Source organism: Bombina bombina, chromosome 8 (assembly GCF_027579735.1).
Source record: "Bombina bombina isolate aBomBom1 chromosome 8, aBomBom1.pri, whole genome shotgun sequence".
NCBI lineage: Eukaryota > Metazoa > Chordata > Amphibia > Anura > Bombinatoridae > Bombina > Bombina bombina.
In genome coordinates, this window is record NC_069506.1 from 166,194,160 (window position 1) to 166,212,993 (window position 18,834).

The 18,834-nt window shown below is 38.8% G+C and overlaps 1 protein-coding gene across 1 annotated transcript in view; it reads right to left on the minus strand.

Moving 5' to 3' along the window:
- LOC128638617 (brain-specific angiogenesis inhibitor 1-associated protein 2) overlaps nucleotides 1-18,834 on the minus strand; it is a 276,667-nt gene that overhangs the window by 217,011 nt on the left and 40,822 nt on the right. The window contains exon 2 of the mRNA XM_053690680.1: nucleotides 12,768-12,843. Within this exon, the coding sequence (XP_053546655.1) occupies nucleotides 12,768-12,843 (76 nt within the window). The remainder of the gene's footprint in view (nucleotides 1-12,767; nucleotides 12,844-18,834) is intronic.

Here is an 18,834-nt window from a genome sequence, read left to right on the forward strand (position 1 = left end):
GAGGCTCTGACTGCGGGCCGGGTATAAATGCTTTTAGCCACGACTTAACGCTCAAATAAAAAGCCCACATCAACTACAAGATATTCCTAACACCTGAAAACTTGATCGGAGACCCGATGGTCCTGCTCCTCTACGTGTACGCTGTCGTAGCGATTCCCTAGGCTTGCGGTCTTTACCACAACAAGCGACACTATCAAACCACGGACTTAATAGCACACAGACCGGGACACCCAGGATCAACATCCAGGACCGAGATCAACGCTCGATGCTTGCCTCACAAACCCTCGCAGCTCATACCAATATGCATCTTCAATGCTGCAGCTCGTGACGTCTCCCTCAGACCGGACCTCGCTCTACAACACCCGGTAAGGCCTGCACACCATATTTTGCCCTAATCGCAAAACATCACAGGGGGGACACACTTCCAACCCACCGAAATGGGAACCACTGTAACACGCTGAATGCGATACTTATGTGGGGCACGCAACTGCTGCAATCCTCTGGCTGTTACACTACTCTGATCACTAGCGTGCAGACACTTCACCGAGATACACAAACAATCTTTTCCAGAAGGCTCCTTCTCCAACCTTAAAGCCACGTGGAAATACCCCAAATTAAGGGACACATCAGAATAACTAGTAACGTTGTGTTTCACGCTACATGCACTGCACTTGAACAGATGGGAGAAGATTACCCTGCATGCTGTCATACTACCACAGGCGCTGCTTTACTGACACGCATGGTCTTAGCCTAATAAAAGCTTCTATATTTTCCTCAATAAATGGCTAATTTTTCAAGAATATAATTGGGGCCTAACCTAACCCTTTGGATACCCAACATCAGAACCTTTGATCATTGGCGGTCACCACCCTTTCCTCAGAACTAATGATATGCACAGACTGTATGAATTTCTTGGCTGCAGACAAGTGATTTAAACACATATACCCCTATCTAGGGGTTCCTGACTATTGGGCACTCCACGCACGTACCCCCACTCCCTTTCCCGCCACACCACGGTGTGACGGGTCATACCCCATCTGCCCTTCACCGTGATCGCCCTGTGAGGGCAAAATCCCTAGGGGGTACAGTGTGCGACAGCGCTTTCAGTTAACCTAAGTGTCATAACACCACTTCCAGACACTATGTCACAAAGAAAGAATACCCGTCAAGATAAACCCCAAAAGCTGCAACAATCTACCCAGCCTGCAGTTCATGCTTTCTTTAAGCAGACAGACCAGCCGTCCATGACTAAAACAACAGAGTTCATTTCGGACACTATAGAAGAAGAGCAAATCAATAGTCCCCCTACAAGCACTGAAGCGGCACCCACAACTATGGCCCTAGAGGAGGACACCCCAATAACATATAAAGCTATTGTAACTCTAATTGAGCAGGTTAAGGCATGCATCAAAGAGGAATGCGCTGATCTGAAGAAAGAGATCGGTGACCTGAGTCACAGGGTTGACAACCTAGAAGAACATGAGTTTGTGGTAGCACAAAAACTTGCACATCTCTCTACGAGTCAAACCCAGCAAGACCGTCATATTTCAGAACTCGAAGATAAAATTGACGACTTGGAAAATCGCACCAGAAGGGGTAACCTTCGCTTCAGGGGGATACCAGAGTCTGTATTGAACAACGATATCCGAGACTTTCTCCAGGCTCTCTTTGCAGACATACTTAGAGAAAACTCTCCTGAAAACCTAGACATTCCACTAGACAGAGCTCACAGAGCACTACGTCCGAAGCCCCCAGATGACTCCCCTCCAAGAGACATTGTGGTACATTTCCAAAATTACTGTCAAAAAGAAGAAATATATAATACCGCCAGGAAAAAACAAAGCATACACTTCCAAGGTCATCGAATTCAAATCTACCAAGACCTCTCACTCAGAACATTGCAGAAAAGACGGGACTTTCAACCCCTAACAGCACACCTCCGTTCACTTCACATCCCATACAGATGGGGATTTCCTACCTCAGTAATAGTGGTGAAAAACGGGAAGAAAACGGAATGCCCTTCTCCCTCTGACATTCATAGATTCTGCAACATTTTGAAAATTTCATCACCTGACACAACAAACCATCAATCATCTCAAAGACCTCAAGATGGTTCAACAGGTTTTAAATCCCAGCGGAGACCAGATCCAGACACTGACTCTAATCAGACCAAAAGAAGACAAATATCTTCCAATAACTCAGGCACCTCGGACTCAGATTCCATCAGATGAGTAAAAGCAATGCAATGTACTGTTTATCTGTATATGCCTCTTCTTTTTTTCTTTTTTCTCCTCCTTTATTAGGCCTTGATTCCCAGGCATGAGATGCCCAACACATATAGACTGTAGCATCTCAAACTCTTAAGAGCAATATAATCTACTGGTTTGGAATTATGTTTAAAATGATGATAAGTTCTATTCTGTTATGTTATGCTTTCCACAAAGTTTAATATGTTATAAATGTTCTGTTGTCTTTTTATCTCCCTACTATTGGTGACATACCGCAACTGAACCTTAAACAGGCCACTAGACACTATCTCTCCTCCACTACACACCTGACCGTATGTATAGGCCCCACCACTCCCTCTTCCTAGGCCCTCAGCGCAGATCATGTGCATGTGACTCTCATGAAGAGGCGCCGTTGCAAATCCACACACACCTCATTATACAGTCTGGGCCTCTGCCGAGGTTCATATGCATATGACTCCCATAGAGAGGCACCGTTATAAATTTATACACACCTTATTACACAGTCAGAGTCCTTACCGAGGTTAAACGATGACGCAATACATTGACTACCTAAATGCCTGTGACTTCCAGTCTTTAGACCCAACCACAATAACTTAGACAGCATGTGTACTTCTTGATAACCCTGAAAAAATGAATACACCTCAGCAGTATAAGAACTCCACATAACTCACTTAGCTAACCCCCACAACCCACCAGACAGAATACGGAGACACTGAACAGACCTTCTGAACCAAAGAGACACCACGGACCCAGAGATACTGAGCTCTGTTTGCACTACATTATGCCTTATGTTAAGGTAAAATCTATTGTATTATGTTATGGAATTTATTGAGTTCGATTTGTTATACCTGCACTGATATTTTATATCTCCCTGTAAATGTCACCACATCGTTTCTAGACTCTTGCAGTGCCACAAGACATTATCTCACCCTAACTACGTATTTAACCTCACTAATAGACCCACCCATCCTCCTACCTAAGACCCCGAAACTGAACATATACCTCAGTTCCTCTTAGAGGAACTCCTTCTCAGAATCTATTAAACCTCCTGTACATACCCTGAGATTTTACTGAGATATAATGACATCACGGCACACTGATCATTTAAATGTCCGCGACCCTACATCGCCTGACCTAATTCTAGTAGCATGGACAGCACACATACACTCCAACCTCATCGAACATCGACTACACTTCAACTCACTGAATAGGGTCCCCACATGACATCTCCTACTAATCTCCACACCCCTCTAGACAGGACATAATACAATTAACCGGGCTTCTCCGAATTAAGACAATGTAGGGAAGCTATATGCCCCTACATTCTAAAACAATACCACCTAAAATCAGTCGACCATCATACTACCTTACTCTACCCAGATACCCGGCCTGTAATAAAGGCCCCCGAGACTAAAGATCAAAGCTCAAAGATTAAAGTTACAGGTTATGAGCTGAGACCCTATTGCATACTTTTCTTTCCTTCCTTCTCAGCGCAATACTTGTATTTTATATTTTACATTCTACATTAATGTTGATTGAATTAATACTGTTATAAATATTGTTATTCACTCTAATACTGTTTTATTTACAAAAAAAGTCATAACTTCTCTTTCCTCCTCTCCCATTCCCTCTGACCCCCACTAACTAACCTTTCCTCGGAAACCCCTCTTCCCCAACACTAACAGTAGATACCCTTTTCCTCTCCTACTTGGTGTCCCGTCTGGCCCCTTCATACCGAAAAGTGGGTTGGTGATAGGCACCCGACATTACGATGTCTCATACAGTACACCATAAAGAAGAAACACTACACATAGCCACTCAGAATGTTAAGGGCTTTCTTTCAGCCGAAAAACGCTCTATAGCGTTTCATGACTTTTATAAACGGAAAATTGACGTTATTATGGTTCAGGAAACACACTTTAAGAAAAATAACGAACCCACTTTATCCAAAAGATATTTTGACCAACACTACTATAGCTCCGGTACAAATAGGAAAAATGGGGTCTGCATTTCATTCAGACGAGGCTTCCCATTCGAACTACTACAGAAATATACAGACACTGAGGGTAGGATCCTAATTCTTGTCGGTCTATGTTACGGTTCCCCGGTCACATTAGTAAACACCTATGCACCAAACAGACCCACCCCCAACTTCTTCAAAACCCTGGTCAATAAGATACTAGACCTAGCTAAAGGACCCACCATTGCGGGTGGAGATTTTAATTTCCCCATGAACCCAGCACTAGATACCTCTAGTGGAAAATCCTATCTGCGCAATAATACTCTCAACTCTAATTGTGCAGCCTTACGATCTATTAACCTATTTGACACCTGGCGAGTAGTACATACCAATAGAAAAGACTACACTTTTTTCTCACATCCACAACACACGTACTCCAGGTTGGATTACATACTATGCGATCAGGCTCTGCTTTCTGCCCTTGTACATTCTAAAATCACGCACACCTCTTGGTCCGATCACAGTATGGTACATACAGAATTCAAGTGGGCTAGCAAACCACATACTACATTCAACTGGAGACTCAACGACCATATACTGACTAATCAAGCAACAGTTGATGACATTAAAAAACTCTCGGCCGAATTCTTCACCCTAAACAAACCTGAAGACACGACACCCGCGAACAATTGGGAGACTTATAAATGTTTTATCAGGGGGGTAATAATGAAACACACTGCCACACAACGCAAAATTCACAATGCCCAGTTCACTTCACTATCCGACGAACTAACCACCTGTGAAACCACTCTTAGAGCAGATCCATCCTCCGCATCCAAACTCTCCAAATTAAATGACGCTAGAGAAGCCCTAAATAAATTTCTAATTCAAAAAGCCCACATGAGAGCGTTAACTACCAAATCTAAATTTTTCATAGAAAGTAACAAATCAGGCCGCCTACTAGCCAGGTCCCTTAAAAAACAAAGGCTTTCCAATTTCATTAAGACAATCCGCCACCCATCTGGTGAGACAACCCACAAAAATGAAGAAATTGTCAACTCATTTGCTTCTTACTATAAGCAACTATATAATCTAGCAGACTCCGCATCACAAGATAGGAAAGAGGAAATAGAAACATACTTGAACACTGTCCCTATAACCTCTATCACAGATGACGATAAACAATTCTTAGACTCTCCCATTACCCTGAGGGACATCAACTTAGTTATTAAGTCCTTACCAAATGGCAAATCCCCAGGTCCAGACGGCCTCACATCTAAATTTTACCAGCTCTTACAAGAACACATAAACCCCCAACTCCTGACACTTTTTAACGATATAGACCAGGGTGCTGCTTTGCCCAGCTCCCTCCTAGAAGCAGTAATCACGGTGATTCCTAAACCGGGCAAGCCCAATGATGTAGTCAATAACTATAGACCGATTTCCCTTATAAATATCGACATGAAAATATATGCCAAAATTTTAGCCAACCGCATGAATGAAATATTGCCCAACATAGTCCACCCTGATCAGGTGGGCTTCATTAAGGGGAGAGAGGCGAAAGATAACACTACTAGATTACTTCACTCACTCCAACAAGCCCACCTTTCCCACACACCCCTAACCTTGCTTTCGACGGATGCTGAGAAAGCATTTGACAGGGTGGACTGGCAATTTATGTGGTCCACCCTGTCAAAGTTCGGCTTTTCCGAGCTCTTCATTTCCAGAATAAAGGCCCTTTATCATAACCCGAGCGCAAAAATTAAAGTCAACAATAATATATCCCAATCTTTTCCCATCTCCAATGGCACACGTCAAGGGTGCCCGCTCTCACCCCTATTATTTGCTATTACAGTTGAAATACTGGCACTACCCAAAAATGCCTACTGTTCGCGGATGACGTGATATTCACCCTACAATCCCCAACTACCTCCCTCCCCGCTCTCATACAAATCCTAGACGCATACAAACAGGTTTCCAACTTCTCCATTAACATGGAGAAGTCGGGTCTATTGCCAATAAATCTAACCTCTCAAGAAATGCTGTACATTACACGACAAACAAAGTTCACACTACCAGATAAACTTAAATATCTAGGCTTGACAATCTCCAAAGATCCACACACACTCTTTCCAGATAACTTTATCAACCTCCAAACGAACGTTAAATCCTCGCTAGAAAACTGGCATAAACAGGGACATTTATCATGGCTAGGGCGCATCAACACGGTGAAGATGATGATAGTCCCCAGATACCTATATCTGTTCCAGGCCCTTCCTTTGCCCTTACTGAAACCCTTTCTCTCAACACAACAAAAAATGATTAACTCCTTCATATGGTCATACAAGCGCCCTAGGATAGCTCAGCACACCATGTATTTAAGTAAAGAAGATGGAGGCCTAGGCGTCCCTAATCTTTCTAACTACTATAAAGCCGCACACTTAGCCAGGGTTATAGCTTGGAACCATGCCAACCCCTCAAAGCTTTGGATACAGATGGAGGGCCATCTAGCTCAGGCTAACCCCATAAGAGACCTCCCCTGGATTCCTAAAGAGTCCAGACCACGCACTATACAAGACAATGACTATATTAAAGCTTCCCTAGATGTATGGGATGATGTACTCACTCACACAAAGGGAATCTCTACTGTACTTTCCCCCTGACCCCCCTCCTTCGATATCGCCTCTTTCTCAAACACGACCTATACTCTCACAACTCAACCAATAGACCTCATGGGTCCCTACCAGTTTATTTAGTGACCAACACCTCGGGAGTCAAAGACAGACTTACCCTTAATGAAGAACTAGGCCCACCCTTCCACCGTTGGTATTCCTACCTACAGATTAGGCACACGATCACCCACTGCCCACACAAAGAAATAATACTTAGACCCTTGACCACTTTTGAACAGCTATGTATTAATCCGAATATAAATAGAGCACACATCTCTCTAGCGTACAGAATGCTCAGGGGCTCTTTCCCTGAAAAAAGACCTACATACCTCACTAAGTGGGCAGTTGAACTCCAAGATGACCTTGACACTGAGTCCTGGAGACAATGCTTTCGACACACACATTCTGCCTCCCTATCCTTGACCATATCTGAATTAAACTACAAAATATTAGCTCGATGGTATTTAACTCCTCAGCGCCTGAGGATCATATACCCTAATGCCTCCTCCAGCTGTTGGAGACGATGCGGTGAGGAAGGTACCCTCACCCACATATGGTGGTCGTGCCCCCTCCTACATACCTTCTGGAACCAAGTAGAAAGACACATAGCCCATACTCTGGGGGTACCAATCACACTCTCCCCATCAATTATAATTCTTAATCTCATTCCTAAAATCACTTGCGTTTACCGCAGAAAGCTGCTTCTCCTAATGCTATCTTGTGCTAAACGCTTAATCCCTAGGAAATGGAAGACATGTGAGATACCGTCTATTGCCCAATGGAAATCTGAAGTAGACCATGTCCTCACGCTAGAAAGGATGCATTACTGTTATCTAGGTAAACAAGACATGATCTGCAATATTCAATTTATATGGGATCAAGGGTCTTATGATGGCCACACTTAAACAGTCCCCCCGACATTCTATACCCAAGACTTTTATAAGCTACAACAACTTTCTTCCCTGTGATTTTAAAGAAAGTAGGCCAGGCGGGACACCCTTTCCCCCCTCCATTCCCCCTTTTAACCCCTATCTCCCTACCCTCGCTTACTAACACCCTCTATATTCTTTTATATCTTCTAATGATATGTTATGACTCACTTCTTCCTTCAAAAAATCCCCAAAATTCTTATGAGAATTGGATTAATCATTAATGATGACTGTCTTCACTGTGAACAGCTATGATGCTATTATGATGTAACTGAAATTATATATCTTGTTCATTTTCAATGTACCAATTTTCAATAAAAATCATTTAAACAAAAAATTCTAAAAAAATAATTTTAATACATATTTATATTTTTCATATCTATAATACTTATTAATTATTATTAATATTATTTTCAATATTTTTTCTTTAATATTTATATAACGCGCATTAAGATAACTAATTCTTTATGTGCGCTAACCCAACACCACGTTAGACCTACAGCGTAAAACCCGAAGCGCGTTACACATATTTTACATTCCAATGTTCTTCACAGAGAATAAAATGTTCTTTATATTTTTAAATATATATTTTTATATATCTTAAGATGTTAATGTAAAATATACCGTATATCTATACCTAAATAACTATATGATTATATATACAGATATAGGTATATATAGATATTTAAATAGAAATATCTATTTAAAATAAAAATAATATTTTCCTGTATGTGAAGAACATTGGATGTGAAATATTAATAACTGCTGTTGGGTATAGCGTTGTGGGTTTAATATGGTGTCAGGTTAGCACGCAAGCAATAACTGTTAGGATTTTTCTTCTGCGCTCTCCATTAAAGTCTATAAAGAGAGAATAAGTTAACACGCTTGCGATATCCAAAGTCCTTTAGTTAAAAAAATTACTTTCAAATTGTAATACGAGCACTAACCCACTTATTTCTTGCTGTCAAGTTTTTACCTTTCAATCTTCTTGTAATCCATAAGGCTAGCATAAAGCCATGTCTTTTGTGATGTTGTGACTAGCCGTATGGCTTGCAAGAATATTGGATGAGCCGTGAAACCGCTAAAAAAAAGTGTTCTTCTTTTATCATCAAATTTGTTGGTATTCTTTTTTGAAAACCAAACCTAGGTAGGCTAAAACTTATTTCTAAACCATTGAAAGCCCCCTAATATCTCCTTTTGACAGTTTTTTCAGTTACACAGTGCAAGTTTATGTATGCCAGAAAGATAAGATTGTGCTCACTCCCGTAGAGTTATTTATGAGTCAGCAATGAATGGCTAAAATGGGCTCAGTCTGCAGAGGCTTAGATACAAGGTAATCACAGAGGTAAAACGTGTATTAATGTAACAGTGTTGGTTATGCAAAACTGGCCATGTGAATAAAGGGATTATCTATCTTTTTAAACAATAAACATTTTCAAGTAAACCGTCGCTTTAACATCAGAATGGATTTAATCATTTCAGGTCAAAATAAATTCTCATTTAAAGGTACAGATATTCAAACAGTATGTATTGCATATATATCTTTAAGGAATCTTTAAGTTAACCATCACTTTAATGTGTGGTTGCTTCTTTATGTCTTGATGAAAAAATGAAAATACTTCAGAGCAGATTAGCACGGTAGAAAAGGCATAAGGAAAAAGATTTTACGGCATCCGGTCATTTTTATCTATCGTTAAACATGAAAAAAAAATGGCCTAGATTATAAGTGGAGGGTAAACATGCAAGTGATATGGAGCAGTCACACCGCTGGCACACAACCCATACCACTTGCATTTTTGTGGTTTGATAACAAGTCAATGGTTAATATTTATCATGTGGATAGTCCGGGTGCGTAGTTTCCCTGAGGCAATAGATTTCTTTGAAGGCTGACACTAAAATTATTTATAATAACGTTGCAGATGGAGTGCAAAAATATACCTCAGGTTGGAGTTTTAAATGTATTTCTACCAAAGTTTTTGTTTTATATCTATAGCATATTAAAGGGACAGTCTACACCAGAATTTTTATTGTTTTAAAAGATAGATAATCCCTTTATTACCCATTTCCCAGTTTTGCATAACCAACACAGTTATATTAATATACTTTTAACCTCTGTGATTATCTTGTATCTAAGCCTCTGCAAACTGCCCCTTTTTTTCAGTTCTTTTGACAGACTTGCAGTCTAGCCAATCAGTGCCTGCTCCCAGATAACTTCTCGTGCACGAGCACAGTGTTATCTATATGAAATACGTGAACTAACACCCTCTAGTGGTGAAAAACTGTTAAAATGCATTCTGAAAGAGGTGGCCTTCAAGGTCTAAGAAATTAGCATATGAACCTCCTAGGTTAAGGTTTCAACTAAGAATACCAAGAGAACAAAGCAAAATTGGTGATAAAAGTAAATTGGAAAATTGTTTAAAATTACATGCTCTATCTGAATCATGAAAGTTTATTTTGGCCTAGACTGTCCCTTTAAGGTGTATTTCAATACACAACATCAAGAGATGAAAGTTAAAGGGACAGTATACTATTTCCCTTAATGTGTTTCCAATTACTTTTTTTTACCAGCTGCAGAGTATAAAATGTATGAGATTTGCTTTTTAAGGCTCATTTGTGTATATGAATTAGCTGATTTTATGTTTTGAAGCCACATACTAATAAAATGGGTTGAGCTTGTAGGTATAATAAGATCTCATTACTTTATCACATTGTGTACATATATATGCTTCTTTATCTTATATCTGTCCATAAACCAATCAATAATACTTGGAGAGAACAATGGAAAATGAACATTTTATTACCGTATCTCTTCTATACCCCACTGGGAGTGTAATTTCTTCTGATGGCTGTGTTTACACAGTTTGGCCTTGAGGCCAAAAACTTTCAGGATGGGTGGGGATACCACAGGCTAAATGAACTATTTCAAATGCCAATATAAGGGTAATGGAAATACTTGTAAACAAATGAATACACTCCAGCAGATAAAGTGGATCATTGGGAAAAAATTAAATGGAAGAAATTTTTTTGAGTAAACTGTCCCTTTAACATCAGGCTTTCAAACGCACTAAAGAAAGCAGTATGATAAACTGTGCAAAAATGTATAAAAAAAAAAAACGTATCAAGCACAATAAGCGCAGAAGCGCATTACTACTTCTTTGTACTATGCATTAAAATGTTATATTTGTATCAGGAAATGTTATATTTGTATCAGGAAATGTTATATTTGTATCAGGAGTGTTAAAATTATTTGGTTTAACATTTTATCAACTGCGTGGGGCAGAGCACACAATAATTTTGCCATAAATGTGATTACTTTTTACAATCCTGATCATATGTAATATTTGTGTTTCTATGCCCAGTATCTGCATTAAAATATGCTTACTAATGCACCTTCCTACAAAAGTTGTCTGTAGTATCTGCAATGTATGTGCCCTCAATAAATACTGCACAGCCATTTCCAATCATTAAATACAGCTCGTATTTAATATTAAAGATATGGAAAGGAAACAAGACATGGGAGATCGCATGTCTAATTTGATAGGTACAAACCTTTAGAATAAACTTACACTAAGATCAGAGCCAACCAGGCAATGCTTAAAGGGACATGAAACCCATATTTTTTCTTTCATGATTTAGAAAGAACATGCAATTTTAAACAACTTTCTAATTTACTTCAATTCTCTAATCTGCTTCACTCTCTTGATATCTTTTGTTGAAAAGGATATCTAGATAGCTGAACATAGATGCCTTGTGTGATTGGCTCACCCATGTGCATCACTTTTTTTTCAACAAAGGATATCTAAAGAATGAAGTAAATTAGATAATATAAATAAATTGGAATGTTCTTTAAAATTGCATTCTCTACCTGAATCATGAAAGAAAATGTTGGGTTTAGTGTCCCTTTAAGATTTAACCCAGTTTCCAAGATAACCACTAATGTCCTACTTGCTCTTGCAACTTCTCTCAAAATATCATAGATGCAGGACTTGTTAAGTATACCTGCTTTATATACTCTTAGACAGACAGGGGCACAATAGACAGTCACTTACAGCCCAATGATCTAAAGCACTCAGCTCTGGAGAGATTATCTAAGCAGTACTGAGAATTTTAGAAATTTGACCTATTGAGTGAGCTGTTTATCTTACTATGCAGAGATCTTGATGTGAAGGAGAGAGACATACATTACAATATAATGCTCAAACAATAGACCTAAAGATTTTGTATGATTTCTCTCTGTGGCAACAAATTGTTGATCATTAGGCCTTTAGTAAGAAATTGCAGTGGACAAGTAAACATTTGCCTTTTTACTATAGTTAAAGGGATAGGAAAGTCGAAATAAAACTTGCATTACTAAGATAGAGCATGTCATTTTAAGACACTTTTAAATTAAATTATATTTTCAAATGTGCTTTGTTCTCTTGGTATCCCTTTTTGAAAAATAATATGCACATATCCTACACTAGTGGGAACGGCTGCTGATTGGTGCCTGCACAAATTTGTCTTTTATGATTGGCTAACTAGATGTGTTCAGCTAGCTGCCAGTAGGGCAACGTTGTTCCTTCAGCAAAGGATAACAAGAGAATGAAGCAAATTTGATCATGGAAGTAAATTGGAAAGTTGTTTAAAATTGTATGTTCTATCCAAATACTGAAAGCAAATTTTGAGGTTTCCTATACCTTTAACACTGAGCCCTTTTAACACTAAAAATCATAAAATCCTAAAAGTAGCAAAGAACATTTATGAAATTACTATCCCTTTAATGATATTCTTGAAAGTTTTACAAAACAACATTAAAATGATCTCATATTATTTTTTTCCTATTACCCACAAAACACGTAACATCCTTCAGTTAAGTGGTCAATTCCCATTTGGGTGTGTAATGTTGAGCACAAGATGAACTAAACTAATTCTTCCTTATAAACTGTAATTTACAAACTGCTGTTAAAAACAAGATTACCTGAAAGTGCTTTCTCATAATGTTTCCCCATAGTCACAAAATTCCTCAAGCTTGGGTTGAACTGGTCTAAAATAACCTGCAGAGATAAAAAAAAATATGTATATATTGAATACCATGGTATACTGAAATCAAGGGACATGAAACAAAAAAATATTTTTATAATTTAGAATACAGCATCATTTTTATTAAATTTCCAATTTACTTCTGTTATCAAACTGACTTAGTTTTCTTGGTATCCTTAGTTAAAGAAGCAGCAATGCACTACTGGGAGCTAGCTGAACACAATGAGTAGCCAATGACAAGAGGCATATAAGTGTCTCCACCAGTCAGCAGCAAGCTCAGAATAGTGTGTTGCTGCTCCTGAGCATACCTAGTTATGATTTCAACAAAGGATACCAGAAGAACAAAACAAATTAGATAATAGACGTGTAATGGGAAGCTGTTTAAAATTGTATGCTCCTTTGGAATCATGAGTTTCATTTTGACATGACTGTCCTTCTAATGCTTTTTCAACATAGCATGTTTATTTGTGCAAATACGAATCTGATGCAGTAAGAAGAAAAAAGATCAAATCAAATCTGAGTTTCAAGTTATGTAGCTCTTACTAGAGATGTAGTTACAAAATACATTTCCACCACATGCTAAGTTCTGAAAAGAAAAAAAAAGGATAAATGGGATATAATTGTATTATTGTGAGTATTAAAACAAAGCTCTATTTGTGTCTAGCACACACACATGTATATATGTGATGTGTGCATGTGCATATATATATTTATAGACCTGTAACGCTTATCCCTCTTGACCAATAGGTTTCCTACCTGACAAGTAATCTACAGGGCAAGAGCAGTTCTAGAACAAACACTTTGGTGGTTCTACACCCTGCAGGGCTCCATACACTGGAACATAAGGCTGGAGACTGAGTTGTTCCATTGACAGAGTCAGGGATGTGGAAACAATGTCAAGTCTGACTTGTAGGCGGAGCTGCGCATGCCAGAGGTCTAGTTGTGCTGTCGGGGGCATTACAAAGATGAGAAGTAAAGGACAGTGATGGGAATGCAACTTTTCAACGCACAGTTTACTCAATGGAACACTTGGTGAAATAATGCAGTAAAGGGACAGAGTACCAAAAAAACAAAATCCTTATCCTTCGAAAAGAGAATATAAATATATTATAGTGTTTGGAAAAATAGATATCCCTGTACTTAACAAAAAATGTTTGTGGGAGTAGTTCCTATTAGCCAGTAAGCATTAAATACCTTGCTATCATTTGTAAACAATCATGCACTTCCTGTTTTAAATGTTTTTAATATGTTTAACCGATTATCATTCATACACAATGAGTATTATGACCCTTTAAATTATGAGACAAATGTAATAATACTTTATGTATATGTCAGCAGTATTACATATTGGTGTGAAACGCGTATGAAGATTCATGCTGTGACATCCTCATGTTAATGAGGAATTTGTGATAAGGTGGAAAAGCCTCTGACCTCTCTAGATTATCCAGTATAGCATTGTATACTTATCTGGAGAGAACCAATAATATTATCTATATATCTATAGTACTAGAGCTATAAAATAGCTATGCACCACTAATACTGAGCAATACTTAGCAACTAATCCCCTGCTTGCTGTAAAATACGAGAAAGGGCCCCTTTCCATTGAACCCATCTAACAGCAATTTGTACCATGTGAGATATTCACACCCGTCTAGCAATGGTCTGTACATGTGTATGAAATTAATAGGGTCTGGTCAGGGTCGCCTGGAGCTATGGGCCCAGTATCAACCACATCTCCCTCATCACTTCTCTGATGAGCATCCGTGTCCCTTAATATGATTTATAGGAGACCATTATAAGGGAATTATGCAGTAAATTCAAAATATATTCTCTACATGTCATTCCAAAATATGTTTGGTTTGGAAGCAAATAAAAAACAGTCTTTACTGTGCATCTTTTGCCAGAAACCCAACTATTTTGACTAACTTTTAATGTATTTAGCTCCTAAACAGATGTGTCAAACCCCTCCCTAAAGTTTTCAGATGCTGTTGTAACATGGAGATCCTGCATGACTTAGGATATAACAGTTCAGCCATCAACATTAGTGTTGTGATGTTTCAATAAACAATCAATTCTAAAGTGTATCTATAAAAATATGTTTACATCTATACTGTAATCGTGTTTGTAACGCGTCTGTCGCCGTCGCCAGTTGTGCATGCATCCTCAAAGGAATGTTGGCTGCGCGAGGCAGCCAAAAGAATGCTTGCCGCACGCTCAGCCAAAATAATCCACCTGGATGCAGCAAAGCTGCATCCCAGTGGATTCCGAAAATGGTAGGGTGGCCTGCTATTTAAGGAATCCACCGGGATGTAGCGTAGGCAAATGAAGCCTTAAAAAAAAAAAAAAACACACACATGCAACCGCCCGCAACTAAAAAACATGTAACCACCTGAACTAATGTCCGCCACAGCCTTGGTCCATGCCTATCCCTGGCAATAAACCTAATTAACTCCTAAACAGCCAACCCCCCACATCGCAATAAACTTAATTAACCTATTAACTCCTAAACCGCCAACCCCCCACAACGCAAATAATTAATTTAATTACTAAGCCCCTAACCTAACACCCCTAAATTAACTTCAATTAATACTAAATTACAATTAAAATAAAAAATCCTAACATTAAATTACAAATAATTAATCTAACATTAAAAAAAATAAAAGTCTAACATTACAGAAAAAAATAAACAAAATTATCAAAAATAAAAAAATTAAACCTAATCCCTATTAACCCCTTAACGACCGAGGACGTGCAGGGTACGTCCTCAAAAAAAAGGCAGTTAACGCCTGAGGACGTACCCTGCACGTCCTCGGTGTGGAAAGCAGCTGGAAGCGATCCTGCTCGCTTCCAGCTGCTTTCCGGTTATTGCAGTGATGCCTCGATATGGAGGCATCCTGCAATAACCTTAAATGGCCATCCGATGCAGAGAGAGCCACTCTGTGGCCCTCTCTGCACCGGACATCGATGGCCGGTATCGTTGGTGGGTGGGAGCGGACTTGGGAGGCGGGTGGGCGGCCATCGATGCGCCGTGTAATGTGCAGGGGGGCGGGATCGGGGGCGGGACCGACGGGGGCGCGCGTGCACGGGGGCGGCGGGCGGCGGGCGGGCGCGTGCACGGAGCGGGAGGGAACCGCTACACTACAGAAAAAAAATCACAAAAAAGCTATAATAAATAATAAAATTAAATATGTTATATAAAGTTTCTAAGTGATCTGCAACTGGTGAGAGGTTGGTGGGGGGGGGAAAGCTACACTACAGAAAAGGGGATTTTTTTTAAAAAAAAGATTCCTTTTTTTACTAAACTGGGTACTGGCAGACAGCTGCCAGTACCCAAGATGGAGCCCGCTAAGGCAGAGGGGGAGGGTTAGAGAGCTGTTTGGTGTGGGATCAGTGAGGTTGGGGGCTAAGGGGGATACTACAAAGCAGCATATGTAAATATGATTAAAAAAAAAAAACAAACAAAAAAACAAATATACCTTTTATTTTAGTACTGGCAGAGTTTCTGCCAGTACTTAAGATGGCGGGGACAATTGTGGGGTGGGGGAGGGAAGGGAGCTGTTTGGGAGGGATCAGGGGATCTGATGTTTCAGGTGGGAGGCTGAGCTCTACACTAAAGCTAAAATTAACCCTGCAAGCTCCCTACAAGCTACATAATTAACCCCTTCACTGCTAGCCATAATACACATGTGATGTGCATCGGCATTTAGTGGCCTTCTAATTAACAAAAAGCAACGCCAAAGCCATATATGTCTGCTATTTCTGAACAAAGGGGATCCCAGAGAAGCATTTACAACCATTGGTGCCATAATTGCACAAGCTGTTTGTAAATGATTTCAGTGAGAAACCTAAAATTGTGAAAAATTTAACGTTTTTTTTTTATTTAATCGCATTTACGGTGAAATGGTGGCATGAAATATACCAAAATGGGCCTAGATCAATACTTTGGGTTGTCTACTACACTACACTAAAGCTACAATTATCCCAAAAAGCTCCCTACATGCTCCCTAATTAACCCCTTCACTGCTGGGCATAATACACGTGTGGTGCGCAGTGGCATTTAGCGGCCTTCTAATTACCAAAAAGCAACGCCAAAGCCATATATGTCTGCTATTTCTGAACAAAGGGGATCCCAGAGAAGAATTTACAACCATTTATGCCATAATTGCACAAGCTGTTTGTAAATAATTTCAGTGAGAAACCAAAAGTTTGAGAAAAAATTTGTGAAAAAGTGAACGATTTTTTGTATTTGATCGCATTTGACGGTGAAATGGTGGCATGAAATATACCAAAATGGGCCTAGATCAATACTTTGGGATGTCTTCTAAAAAAAAATATTTACATGTTAATGGATATTCAGAGATTCCTAAAGATATTAGTGTTCTAATGTAACTAGCGCTAGTTTTGAAAAAATAATGGTTTGGAAATAGCAAAGTGCTACTTGTATTTATGGCCCTATAACTTACAAAAAAAGCAAAGAACATGTAAACATTGGGTATTTCTAAACTCAGGACAAAATTTAGAAACTTTTTAGCATGGGTGTTTTTTGGTGGTAGTAGATATGTAACAGATTTTGGGGGTCAAAGTTAGAAAAAGTGTGTTTTTTTCCATTTTTTCCTCATATTTTATAAAAAATTTTATAGTAAATTATAAGATATGATGAAAATAATGGTATCTTTAGAAAGTCAATTTAATGGCGAGAAAAACGATATATAATATGTGTGGGTACATTAAATGTGTAAGAGGAAAATTACAGCTAAACACAAACACAGCAAAAATTTAAAAATAGCCTTGGTCCCAAATGGTCAGAAAATGGAAAAGTGCTGTGGTCATTAAAGGGTTAAAATAAAAAGCCCCCCCCCCAAATAAAAACACCCCCTAATCTAAACTAAACTACCAATAGCGCTTAAAAGGGCCTTTTGTAGGGCATTGCCCTAAGTTAAACTGCTCTTTTACGTTTAAAAAATACTAAGTCCCCCTAACAGTAAAAAACAAAAAACCCACCGAACCAAACCCCCAAAAATAATAAAAAACTAACACTAAAAAACCTAAACTACCCATTGCCCCTAAAGGGGCATTCGTATGGGCATTCCCCTTAAAAGGTTAGGTTTTTGGGGGGGCTGGAAAAGAACTGATTGCCCTTTTAAGGGAAGTAAAAGAGCCGATTGCCCTTTTAAGGGAAGTAAAAGAGCTGAATGCCCTTTTAAGGGCAATGCCCATACAAATGCCCCTTTAGGGGCAATGGGTAGTTTATTTTATTTTTAGTGTTAGGTTTTTTTATTTTGGGGGGTTTGGTGGGTGGGGGGGGTTACTGTTAGGGGTAATAGTAATTTGTTTAAATAAAAGAGCTGTTTAACTTAGGGCAATGCCATACAAAAGCCCTTTTAAGGGCTATTGGTAGTTTAGTATTAGATGAGGGGGTGTTTTTATTTTTGGGGGATTTTGTATTTTTATTGGGGTATTAGTTTAGGTTTCATTTTTTTTATTTTGGATAGTTTTGTTTATTTTTTCCGGTAATTTTACATTTTTTATTTTGTGTAATTTTAGCTTTGGGGTTTGTAGTTTTTTTTTTAAATAGACTGCCCTCTTGGCAGGCTTATCGCCTAGTACAAAAAAAGGCTTATGAAGACTATGAAGAAATAAAACAGGAAAACACAGACAGATATGTTTGTACATAAAATACACTGGGTTAGAGTTTATGTGACGTATGGTATAGCTAAAAAAACATGTGAGTGCAAAAATCTACTAAAAAAATAAAATGAGACATTCACGTTTGCAAAATCAGTTGCCTACAAGTCATATTTAAACTATATTTTAGAAATGATAGACATAATTATATACTATTTGGGTTTTCTCAGTTCTTCAGACATAATAGGTAAATAAAAGGCTATAATTAGAAATCTACAAGACAGACAAAATATTGCTCTGCAGTATTACTGTCTGTCCATAAACCTAACCAGGTTTCTATACGTTTATCCATATAGTATAAAAACCAAGTGGAGAAAGAA